General features: G+C 40.3%; 1 protein-coding gene across 1 annotated transcript in view; it reads right to left on the reverse strand.

Annotated features, from left to right (window-relative positions):
* The window catches only part of rock2a (rho-associated, coiled-coil containing protein kinase 2a), a 32,005-nt gene that overhangs the window by 1,654 nt on the left and 18,058 nt on the right, over positions 1 to 12,293 (reverse strand). Inside the window, exons 11-31 of the mRNA XM_029493328.1 lie at positions 11,166 to 11,254; positions 11,029 to 11,077; positions 10,515 to 10,650; positions 9,627 to 9,718; positions 9,102 to 9,348; positions 7,800 to 7,906; positions 6,825 to 6,984; positions 6,173 to 6,333; positions 5,765 to 5,949; positions 5,580 to 5,649; positions 5,194 to 5,297; positions 4,816 to 5,002; positions 4,537 to 4,630; positions 4,360 to 4,454; positions 3,975 to 4,166; positions 3,581 to 3,749; positions 3,110 to 3,180; positions 2,924 to 3,012; positions 2,698 to 2,776; positions 1,803 to 2,070; positions 1,471 to 1,684 (exon numbers count right to left, since the gene is read on the reverse strand). Of these exons, the coding sequence (XP_029349188.1) occupies positions 1,471 to 1,684; positions 1,803 to 2,070; positions 2,698 to 2,776; positions 2,924 to 3,012; positions 3,110 to 3,180; positions 3,581 to 3,749; positions 3,975 to 4,166; positions 4,360 to 4,454; positions 4,537 to 4,630; positions 4,816 to 5,002; positions 5,194 to 5,297; positions 5,580 to 5,649; positions 5,765 to 5,949; positions 6,173 to 6,333; positions 6,825 to 6,984; positions 7,800 to 7,906; positions 9,102 to 9,348; positions 9,627 to 9,718; positions 10,515 to 10,650; positions 11,029 to 11,077; positions 11,166 to 11,254 (2,858 nt within the window). The remainder of the gene's footprint in view (positions 1 to 1,470; positions 1,685 to 1,802; positions 2,071 to 2,697; positions 2,777 to 2,923; positions 3,013 to 3,109; positions 3,181 to 3,580; positions 3,750 to 3,974; positions 4,167 to 4,359; positions 4,455 to 4,536; positions 4,631 to 4,815; positions 5,003 to 5,193; positions 5,298 to 5,579; positions 5,650 to 5,764; positions 5,950 to 6,172; positions 6,334 to 6,824; positions 6,985 to 7,799; positions 7,907 to 9,101; positions 9,349 to 9,626; positions 9,719 to 10,514; positions 10,651 to 11,028; positions 11,078 to 11,165; positions 11,255 to 12,293) is intronic.

Below are 12,293 nucleotides of genomic sequence, written 5' to 3' on the forward strand. Positions count from 1 at the left end.
AATAACGTACCAGAATTTTTGAAAGATAGAATATGATTTGCACAAGAGCACATGGGCAACATAGTGATATCATTCTTCCATAAATAAATGATAAAAAGTATAACAGTGATCCTATTTTAACCAGTTCAACAGGTTGTCAAACACCCAGTGGTGCCGTGTTCCCATCACATTTAAGGACCACCAACCACCTGTGCACACAGCTCACCACAATATACTGACAAGCAGTATTGTGTCCCCGTGTTCAGTACAAACAGACATACACACGTTCAAGCATTTAGTTGTCTACGGGGAAGCATCTGGGTGTAAGAAATAAGAGACTGTGTGCAGTCGTCACTTATACCAGTGTCCACTGCTGGATTCTTCTCGTCTCATTTTGAAGCCATTTGACCTGCGAGGGCTGAGGTCAGATAATAAAGGGTTAAGTTGGCTGAGACATTTTATAATGTGAACAGCGATCAGTGGATTTATCTTTGGCTACTTTAGAGTATATAAAGTTATATATAGTATAGTGATATAAACAGCTACCTATCAAACTACTTTTTTTCCTCAAGCAAGCAGGAATAAACTGCTGTGTCCTGAAACAGTTTCCTTTCATCAATATTTCAGCTCAATTTAATTATCTCTCTTAAAAAAAATGAGTATATATATCAATAAATATATATAAATATACAATGGGTTCTATATGAAGCACAGCCTCAAAAAACACTGCACTGCACAGCACACAGTGTTACCATAATTTAGAAATGAATAGAAGAAACGTCATCATCAATATCATCCAACGCCCAGTGCCAGTCCTGAAGACAAAAGTCCTGCAAACTGAAAGGGGAGATCAGTTCTGATGGCTTGTCTATATGGGACTGGCATCTGTTCTGTGAGAACAGATGCCAGTCCCATATAGTTATGTCAGGAACATAACAACAAAGCCAGCTCTTATTATTATTCTCTGCTATTACTCTCCTACATGAAGATAACTTTTGGGAACTTTTGACCCTTTTGGTCACTGGATGCACCATAGATGGGCTTGTATTATGGGTTCACTATTAAGACAGTTAAACATTGGAGGGAAAAATCCAAAGGCCAACTGCAGCCAATATTGAAATTAATGGACGATTAATGTGCCATATGATCCAGGAAGAATAAGATTAACTAGTCATGGAGGAGCAGCCTGAGAGTCAACACTGAGCAGGGGATATAACTCTCCAAAGACATCCAGAGGAATTCAAGTGTGAAGGCCAACACTCTAAGAGTCAATGCCAGATCTTTAATCTAGGGGAACATTACAACTGTCAGGCCTCTCACAGCAAGCACATGCAATACCGATCACTAACACTATACATATATAGTGTGTCCAGTTTAACTAATACACACTACACATGATTTTAGTTAACCCGATATGTAAACAAACTTTTTTTAAGAGCCTGTCTTGAAAGCTAAAATTGCTTTGTCTGGCTCCGCTGGCTGTAATTCTACCTGCTCTTGCTGGTGGGAAGCTGTCGACTGGGCCTTCTCATGGACTGGCTGGGCTGAACCTTCATGGAGGTGCGTGGTGAGGAGCGTGCAAAGTGCTCTGGTGGTGGAGGCTTCTTCGGAATCTTCTTGACAAGTCTGCTCACCCACTTCTGCTGTTCCTCCTGGGACACAGCCAGCAGCAGCAAGTTCTTGGCCGTAGACACGTCATAGTTTACTGTTGGTGAAAGAGAAAATGTAATCAGTATTAGTTACCCTTAGTATTAGGTACCAACACTCCTTGAAATTTGCTGCGATTTACTCTGTTGGTAAAACTGTGTACAGGAGCAGCCAACCTTTGCAGGGAGCAATAATTTCCTCCTTCTTGTCCATGTGGTCTTTGTGGCACTTGATATGGCAGCGCCGGCACTCCAGAGCGGGTGGCGGCTTGAACATGTTCCACAGCGGTTTAGTGCAGGCCTCACAGTTGGTTGGAAAGTGGTAGAGCGTAGGGATGAACTCGTGGCCCTTGTGGCAGATGTAACTGGACTTCTCTCCAATGGGCAGCGGCTCCACAGCAAATTCAGGCTCTTTTTTGCTCTCACCCTCATTGGCATAAAGAATCTGAATAGAGGGCGGAAGTTCAGTCAACCATCAAACTCATTTTACAATACCTTCCTAACACAAATAATTGCACTGTGATGATTGATATAATTTCAAAATTGAAGACCATAGGTTTAATGAAACCAAGTACAGTAGATTTATTTTGTGATTAAAGATTAAGCCTTTGTTGGTCGATGGTAAGGGAAAGTTGTCACAGATCATTCAGAATGATGAGTTCTGAACCTATAATTTGATTTGACAGCATCCTTTCAAATCCAGGGTCTCTAATCCAGGCAAACAGGTCATCTGATTTATTGGCCTGGTTTTCTTGAGTGCTACACAGTTATTCAGATATTAAGCTTAGATTTGACATGGAAACATCACCTCCATGATCCAGATGGTCAAGTGTAAACAGTTATCATAAACAGAATTCAAGTTATCAGTTGGTGATTTTTGTTTTCTTTATTTTTGTGTCATTTGTGTACTATCATTATTGATAGGACAGTCTAAAGACTGAGAAATTTGACATATAGGAGAGAAATGGCATGCAAGAAAAGGACTGTCAAGAATTAAAACAGGGACCCATCACCATCCATCTGGCATGTGTCCCTGTGTTTTCTTATTGCAGTGTAAAAACCCAAAACTAACCTGGAATATCCTTGGAATCTCTTTGGCGTCAGCACGGTACACGTCTGTTTGAGTGACAGGCCTCACATGGAAGAGTTTGCTGTGTGATGAAAATTTTTTACATCTCCTTATCAAAACACATTAATTTTACGAACGTGAACTGCTTCATTTTAACATAACAGCTAACTCCCCCACAGGAAATAAAAGGCCGATGAACTGCAGCTGATGGCCGAGGTGCTGTACTCACTCTATATCGAGCACCATGTATGGGATGGACTGCTCTCTGTCCTGCTCGCTGTTGTAGAACAGAATCTTCTTGCTGCTCACCACCACATACTACAACAAAAAAAAGAGATATGGCAATTAAACATGTTCATCAAGGACAAGCATTGTTGCTGTGAACCATCAAAGCCTTTTCATTCCTCACTCATACCTTTTTCACCCACCCAAACTTCTTGGTGTTGTTTCTCACAGGGAGAGAGAGCCAACCCTCGAGCCTCATTTCTAAGTGGGAGAACAGAGAGAGAAGACAAAGATAAGCATCATGTCACTTTCTCTTTAGATGAGTGATGTTTTCCTACATTAATGGCTGTGACATTTACATCACTGGATATTTGTTCATGTTCATTGATGCTGTTTGCATTTACAAACCATTATTGATATTGCCTGACACCAACTCTTACTCATGTCTATTTTGCTCTGTTTATTTACATTAAGCAAATTTGATTATGCAACAGGGTAAATGACTTCCTGCAGTATTTGCACTTACAAACTCCAAATGTCAAAATACAACAGGCTGCAGTAAAGTTTTACGTCAACCTGTAGGACATTCGTGTGAAGTTAGGTAAGAGTTTATGGATTGAGAAGGATTTTGGGAGGCACTTCCCAGGGATCAAGTTTGTACCTGTGTATGCATCATCAGTCTCAAACTCTGGACCGCTGCTCATACTGGCAGAGTCCATTGATTGAACACTGAGCGACTGCATAAGATTCCGCAGCTGTTCGATATCACTGTCCTTGCTGTCCAGGGCCATCTGCATTTCAATACGCATCTGGCTCTCATCTGCCAGTTGCTGCAAAAATTTAAAACAGAAATAAGGTCCAATCACATATACCGGTGAGGACAGAGGATGCTGGTCCAGCTGAGAGAAACTGATCCTTGTTAAGGAAAGAGCTTGTGTGAGATATCCTCAAAACTATCCAAAATAGCCCTCTGAAAGACTACACATGACAATCATCACAACATTGGTGTCAACTCACAGTGAAAGAGGAACCTTAGTTTGGATGAGGTGTCTTACCGCCTGCATTTCATTGATCTCTCTCTGATATTTGATGATGGTGCTGTTGAGTTTTTCTTTCTCTGATCTCAGCTCCAACTGAAGCTTTCTGTTCTCCTTTTCCTTCCGCTTCATGTCAGTGTCATTACCACGGCGACTGCCTCCACCACGCATCTCCTTCCTGTTCAAGATCTCTGCCAGCTTATTGACAGCCTGTCAATGGACATAAGTTTCAGAGAGAACTTCAGGCCATGATGCAGGTACTCCACACAGAAAGACTCCAAACAAAAAATGATTCAGTTTAATTTAAATAAACCTCTAAGGTTTTTCTCTGGGTGTATGTACCACTGAACCACAAGGAATGTCTGATCAGTTTTGTTTTTCTTCTCCCTTTGCTTAAGTTCACCTGAGTTTTCAGCGTCCTTTCAGACTGCAGCTGCTTCTCATACCCTTGCTTCATCAGGTTGATCTGCTGCTCGCAGTCCTTTGACTTATCTGACTCTGAAAAAATAAAAATAAAATATGAGGGGAACCCAAACACCAGGAAGTGGTTACATTTGAAGTTAAAATACAGTTAAATCACCTTCCACGGCCTCCCTCAGTTTGTTGTTCAGCTCTTCCTTCTCATTGGCGAGGTTGGCTACATCACTGGTCAGGGTGCGGTTCGCCTCCTCCAGCTGCATACAAAAAGAAAACGAATCATGAGCCCTGGTTAAACTCTCAGGCACTGCCACCTGTTGTTGAAACTGAGCAATAAAATTTGTTTCTGCTTCCACATGATAAAGCTTTTAATAAGGCTTTAAAAGGAATTATCACGTGCTGCATTCGACACCTTCCATGAGAGGCAGTTGATGCAACCCACCGAACTAATGGTGATGTCCTTCTCTGCAAGCTCTTGACGATGGCGGGCCATCATCTCCTTCAGTTCCAGCTCCTTCATTATCTTCTCCTTCTCAAGGTCTGAGTACTGCTCCTCAGCAATGGAGCGCGCCAGCTGCTCTGAGTCAGCCTTTGTCAGAGTGAGCTCAAGCTGAGCCGCCAACGAGTCCCTAATAGAGATTAAAGAAGAAAAACACTGAGCAATTACTAATCGCCAACACAGTATATAAATGTTTCATACATAAGTTGGATCCTACTTTAGAATTTCAATTTCGTTTTAGAAAAATAGCTACTGCATTTTGCCTCTGGTGTTTGAAGCGCATTGAAAAGAATAGATCCTGTTTTCAAACAGAGTGAGTACCTCTCCTCTTGCAGCTCCTGCAGAGACTGTTGCACATCTTTGGTGAGTTTGTTCCTCTCCTCACACTCCTCCTTCAGTTCACGAACCTGGGTCTTATACAAAGTCTAGAAATCAAAGCATACAAGTCAAATACAGCTCCTGCTCAGAGGTGATACATGAATACAATTCATGATGCAGCACAAAGGTTTCATATTGATGGTGAATATGTGGTGTGTACAGACGAGTCAAATTAATACAACTGTCAGAGTAATAAACATTCTTGATCCGTCTTCATCACTTCATTTTATCATGTACGTTTTTCTTTTATCACTGTTGTTTGGTGACACATTCCAGTCCAACTCATTTTAAGTCCGAATTTGTAAAAACAGAACAGAACACAGACTCACGGAGAAATACTGCTCTGCTTCTAACTGGTCCTGCAATTCCTTCATTTGCCCATCTGTGTCCTGTCTTTCTCTGCAAATATAAACAAAAGCATAGCATCATCAATTATCATCATTTTGGGCAAAACATGGAGACTCAAGCAGACCATAGGAACCTAAGGAAAGAGAAAAATGAATTGTGAACCGACTTGCGTAGCTCTTGGTTCTGTTTCTCCAAGCTGTGTTTAATGTCCAGCAGGTGGTTTGTTTCCTGTTTGAGGTGTTTCTCTGAGGTTCTCAGAGTGTTGAGCTGCTGGTTCTGGGCCTTCAGGTCATTCTGAGTCAAGATACGTTTCTGGGTCTCCTGCTCAATCTTAAGTGTCAGGTTCTTCACCTAAAGGCATAGACAAAATATAGAGATATATTATAGAATTTATATTGTTGAATTTGCATCATCATCACCTTCATCATGTCTGCACTTCTTGTTTTTGTACAAACCACTAGCGAATGACTGACCTCTCTAGCTCAGAATTGACCAGTAGGATTTGTTTCTCTGGGTGGTATTTAATATTTAAGCACATACTTCACTGGTCGTCAGCAGCAGTATGAACACTTACCTCCTCAGTCAGGCGGTCTTTATGCCTGCGCAGTTCCTCCAGCTTCTGTAAGGCCTGCTTGTAGTCACAGTCCATCATGCTGCTGTGTTTTTCCAGTTCCAGTATTCTATTCTCCAGACGCAGTTTGGCTGCTCGCTCCTCTGCCAGCTTCTGCTCCATCTCTGCATGTGAAGACAAAACATGTGAAGGAACCACTGAGCTTCATTTTAGACTGACAGAACAGCTGGAACACAGATATGCTGGAAATCTTTTGAAACAGCTCAAACAGAACAGTTTTTCTTCTTGATGATAAAGCAGAGCTGAAACCAGCATTTTTCCCCTGATACAATAGTTAATGCAAATAAAATGAAAAAGAATAAAGATATTTGGTTCTTTAACATCAGCCTTCACTGTCCATTCAAGGCTGCTATAACAGCAGGTACAGTCAAGATCAACAACGGATAACATGGCATGACATAAATACATTAACATATGCAACTTTCCTCTCCAGAAAATGCTGCACAGATTAAATGTTTCAGTGCAGTGAAGTTGTGGATCATTTCAGTGAGTTTCTGTCTCCTTGACAGGATACAAAGTGCAATGTGGTGCAAGCTGAGGCTGTTGGAATAAACAACTGGGTGAGATCCTGGAAACAAAACCTTGGTGCTCTCACCCTTCATGGACTCTGACTTGGCGCCCTCTATAGTTACTTTGATCTTGCTCTTGTCAGCCAGCAGTGCCCTGGTGGCCTTGTGAGAGCTTTCCTCCTGCTCCAGCTCCTGCTGTAGCACTTTCAGCTGGTAGGTCAGATCGATTTCTTTGTTGCTCTTTTCCTGTGTGGAAATGGAACGATGGTGGAGGTGTTGTGATAAACACAATGGATCAACAGCAGCAAAATCTAGCTGGCTGCAGCCACAAAAAAAAAAAAAAAAAAAAACACACACACCACGACAAAAATGCAGTGTTCAATCATGCACTGACTTCAGAAGCTGAGATATACAAGATATCACATTGAAAAGATAAAACAAACTGATTGATTTCAATATATGCTTAATTCCTTATATGTATTGTTAATGGGGTTGAATAGTTGAACATCAAAAATCATCACAAGTGATTAATGAAGAACTTCCAAGATAAAAACCTGAAGAAAGACATTATTTTGCAATGGCATATGCAATTTGCTGCAAATTTTATAGTCCCATCCAAAAAAAATTTTATCATTTTGTAGACCATAAAATGTGTTGTAATGATGCCTTGCATTAAAATGCATCATAAAAACGCACAACAAACATGACAAAATGCTAAAAAGATGTAAATGTTTTTAACTGATACTAAATAACCCGATTGGGGAAAAGAAATCTTCAGACAGGGTATATACAAAATGGTACTAATGTTATATTATCGTCATTCATCTAAACAGACAGTTATAGAAATGCAAATAGTATTTTTATGACTAGACACCCTGATCTCAAGTTAATGAGTTGGTGACAGGATGTTTTTAATATTGAAATATAGTTAACTTTATTTGCTTTCAGGGAAAAAAAAAAACAAAACAAAACCCAAATACATTTGCAAACCAGGAAAGAGAGTTTGCTCACACAGGTTTAGAAATAATGTCTGATATTCTGACTGACTGCTTTGAGCCTACCTTCTCTAGATCTGTATGTTTCTCCTGAAGCTGCCTCTTTTCGGCCTCCGCTTTGGACAGAGCCTGTCTCTGCTGACGAACCTCGTCCTCAAGACCAGAGATCCGCCCTGCAAGATATATCAACAAAAGTGGCACGTTTCAGTAACAGAGAACACATTGTGCATCTACCGCACATTGCAGGAACTACATGCTAACAGGCAATCTCATCAATTAAAGCCTCAGTGGACAGTTATTCATCTTATTTGACTTATTGTCAGTGATTCCATGTGCAACAATGAGTTGTTTGTATACAAAGTTACAATCCCCCAATTACACTAAATAATCAGCTAAAGTCAATGTTTTGAGTGTGTATATTTACATGGTTCAAATGAATGATTTTTCTCCATTATCCGGGCCGATGTTCATTTCAGATTAAACTGCAGCAGTTTGACAAAGCCGACAGAGTCAGAGAACGAGCTGCATGTGGCTTCAGCTTACTTTCCACAATCAGATAATAGCTTTTATACGACAGTTTAAATGGCCTGAATGCTGCTTTCATCAGATTATGGGTGAATTATTAGCCTTGATGTAAACACATTCCTTTAGACAGTTACATAAATGCATGCTGGGAGTACAACAGCAAACGGCTACTGTTGTACACTGACCAGCTACAGTGCAGCAGCCAGCCATTGTCTCAAGAACTTGTATACTCACTTTATATGATAAGATTTGTTCAACCTGTGTGACAAAGGGGGGTTAAGCCTCATCTCTGTAAATATCACTTAATTTACATTGTTTATATCTGTTCTGGCCTATTTTGTGGCTTTTACAAATAAATTGAAATCAACCTCTCTCAAACATATAACACAGTGAGTGTTTGCTGAAAGGATTCAGAATGACAGTGCAAACTCTTAAGGCCCGGAAAGCCTCTTTGGTGTCTTCAGTGTTTGTATGGTGTATTGGTTTTGGACACTTAACTGCCCTGATATAACTCTGCTGAGAGCTGTAAGCCAAGCAGAATTTTATACAAGTTTAATATAATTTTCTATTTAATACAAATGTAGGCAAGTATATCAACAAATTTTCAAAACAGCACTTCATGTGTAGAAGTACCTAAAATTTCTGTCTATGCCTGCAGCCAAGCACCTGCTCTAAATATTCATTACCAAATGGCTTGTCTCGGTCACACACACATTTACAATTAGGTGTCGCTTGATTTCTTCTGTATTCAGTTTGTTGTCTCCGGATGTGTGAAAAATGCAATACATAAATAAAGCATATATTTGAAGGCTTTCCAGGTACCGTGTACTGTGTGGCACCTACCCATCAGGTCGCTGATGGTCTCTGAACCCTGGCTGTGCTCCCTCCTCTCTGTCTCCAGAGCTGCCTGCAGGCTGATGCATTCCTTCTCCAGACTCAGCTTGCTGCGCTCAAGCAGGCAGCATTTGTCCTGCAGCTCGCGTACATTGGCCTCCAGCTGCTGCAGCTGCTTGCTGCTCTCTGTCTGGGCTTTGCGGAGCCTTGTTGCTGCCTCAGACTCAGCCCGCAGCAGGGTGTTGGCTTCTTCCAGCTGATGGAGACCAGCAGAAATGAAAGTGAATTTGTTATTCAGCCCTTTTTACACTTTTTTTTTTGTTGTTGGTAATGTACATTCTTGATTTCAAATTAAGTTTATTAAATACACAAATTGCTCAGTGAAATATATAAGAACATTTTATTGGGCCCTGATCAGAGACAGCTTATATATTTTGAGAAGTGGAATCAGGCTGTAACAACCTGCTGTACCCTACATTAAAAACTGAGTAAAATTTCTCATATTCACTCCCACTGAAAAAAATCAAACCTAACCTGCTTCTGGAGGTGAATGTTCTTCTCATTTGAAATGTGTGAGTTCTGGTTTCTCCTCTTCATGTCATCCAGCTGGTCTCGTAGACTGTTGACTGCAGGACACAGAAGAAGAACAGAGGCCTATGTTTAAATTAAAGTGACGTTAAAGCATGCAAAAGGTTCTTATGTAAATTGTTTCAACTCCACAGTAGAGAGGAGTAAACAAAGTGATTACTACTTTTACTCTACTTTTAGTGCAAACTCAATACCATAGTCAATAATTAATGGTTTTGGGGCATTTTAGTACCCTAACCCTGGCTGGGTGACCTGGGCAAAGGTGTATGTTGTGAGGCCTGAAACACATTATGACCTCAGGTCACAATATTTATGATTTGTTCCAGTGCATCCTGGAGATGTTTCTTGAATACTAGTACATACAATAGTAACATCAACATTTGTCAACTGTTACTTCAGATCACTGAATGATTACTGTATTGTAGCATAACCCTTTTACACTCTCGTCCTCTGTTTCACAAGTGTCTTTGACCAGCTGATGGCAGTGTTATCCACGTTATCTTTCTCTCTCTCTTTTTTTTTTTTTTTTTTTTTTATTATTACTTAAAAGCAAATTATTAAGTTTATTAATTTTCCCAAGAAGAAATCAAAGGTGCATGCATTAAGGTGCATGAATTGCCTTCAAAATCCACTATAATCCTTTGGTGCCAAATATAAAATGTATTACTTCTGATACCAAAAACCCCAAAAATCGGGCCACCAACTTTTTGAACGGTATATTTCCATGTCTTGCTGTATGTAAAAGCAATATTTCACATTGTGTCAATGTGATACTCTGTAACGGAATTAAGAACTACTGATGAGGTAAAGAGTTTTCTAGTAGTTTGATTTAACCTTCGTTCTCCAGGCAACGTTTTCTGTCGGCCTCGCTCTCGGCCTTGCGGTGGCTCTCCAGGCTCTTGTGCTGCAGCAGGGCCTTCTCTCTCTCCAGCTGCCTCAAACTGGACTCCAGATTCTTTCTTCCCCCAACCTGAAATCAGCCATTTAACACTCAGTGTGTCATGCCATAACTTATTGATGGATCGGTCCTGAGAATCTCCTTAGTTTTACACAAATCCCAACAGACGATATGTGATATAGACGTAATGTGAGTGGTAAGATTCTGCAAGGGCTGCACCTGCATCTCAGTAGATATGACACATTGGTATTCAACTGAAATATGGTCAAGTGTGAGCTCATTATTCTGACTTAAATACAGCTTTAAGAAAAGACTCTAAAAATGGTTTGAGATTTAAATGTTCCTAGAGGAGACAATGGGCTGTTGCACAAGCAAATATTAAAAGTGACACAAAGCCAAATATATTCCAGCAATCCTGTACCACAGTGGTTTTTAAAATGATCACCCTACCTCTTCCTCAAGTTCTTTACAGAGTTTGTCAAGACGACTATTGGCAGCTCTGCAGAAAGAGCACAGGACATCCATAAGACTTTTAACAACCAGTAACACTGAGCCTGAGAGTGTTATTAGAGAAGCATCTACTGTACCTGTATTTGTGCTCCAGATCATCTTTGACCTGCTTCTCATTATTCAGCTGCACCTCTAGTTGGCAAAGTTTCTTCTGCAATGCTGCTGACTGGAAAAGGAAAAAAAAAAAAAAAAAAAAAACAACAACATATTTATCAATCCCACACATTCTGGTGACTTATAGGATTCATCAGATGCTTGAGTTAAAACCTTTACTGCATTTCCTTTCATCCATCTTTCCTGTGACGCACAAGTGTGTTATGCAATGTAGCTGATTATGCAACAGAGGAACATTTTGTGAATTATACACTTACAAAGAGCGAGTGAATCACAAGTATGATCATCACATGTAAATTAACAGATATTTGACTACTGGGAGGCATCTGAAAAGGTTTTAATTATTAAGCTGCATGTTACCTGTTAAGTTGTGCAGTAAACTCTTTACACATAAGTTTAAATTAAGTTGCTTTTCTGGGCGTCTGACTTATGCAGATCAAATATTCACTCTATTGAACCTTTCTTTGGTCTATACCAACTACTCGGGGAAGTAACTCTGCAGATAGTGGCTACTGTTGCCTGCCACCTGATCGGTGCCAGCTGCACCATCCTACACCATCATACAAAACAATGAGCTGAAAGACAGTTTGTACAACTGAGGATTCGAGTGAGAAACCAGATGATGATTCTCTGGGTTTCTCATTCTTGCATTAGAAGGATTAGGATCTTTCAGACTTTATCAGAAGGTGAGAGGTTTTTGGACGATACATAAAATGATTAACCCTCAAAATGGCAGACAGCACAGAGCAATTAAGGGATGTCAGTGTGAAAAAGGTTTAATCCCCATCTGTTTCTGCCAAGCCTTTGAAATCAGGCCTTGTAAGATGCATAATGATGTTTACCTGACGTGTGATAGATGTGACTGAGCCTCTGGTGCTAACATTTATATGTTTTGGCCATGCCTTTCTTTGTATACCTGGCTAGAAATTTTCAAATCAGTTTATGATTGCACCCCCCCCCCCCTCTGCTGCATCTAGAATACACAGTGGTATTCATAACATTTGTATTCTTATTAGCTAGATGTCTGGGTGAAATGTTGTATTCCCCCTCTCATTACTTATGGATCAATGACATATTTTCTATTTTATATC

Source organism: Echeneis naucrates, chromosome 22, assembly GCF_900963305.1.
Source record: "Echeneis naucrates chromosome 22, fEcheNa1.1, whole genome shotgun sequence".
Lineage (NCBI taxonomy): Eukaryota > Metazoa > Chordata > Actinopteri > Carangiformes > Echeneidae > Echeneis > Echeneis naucrates.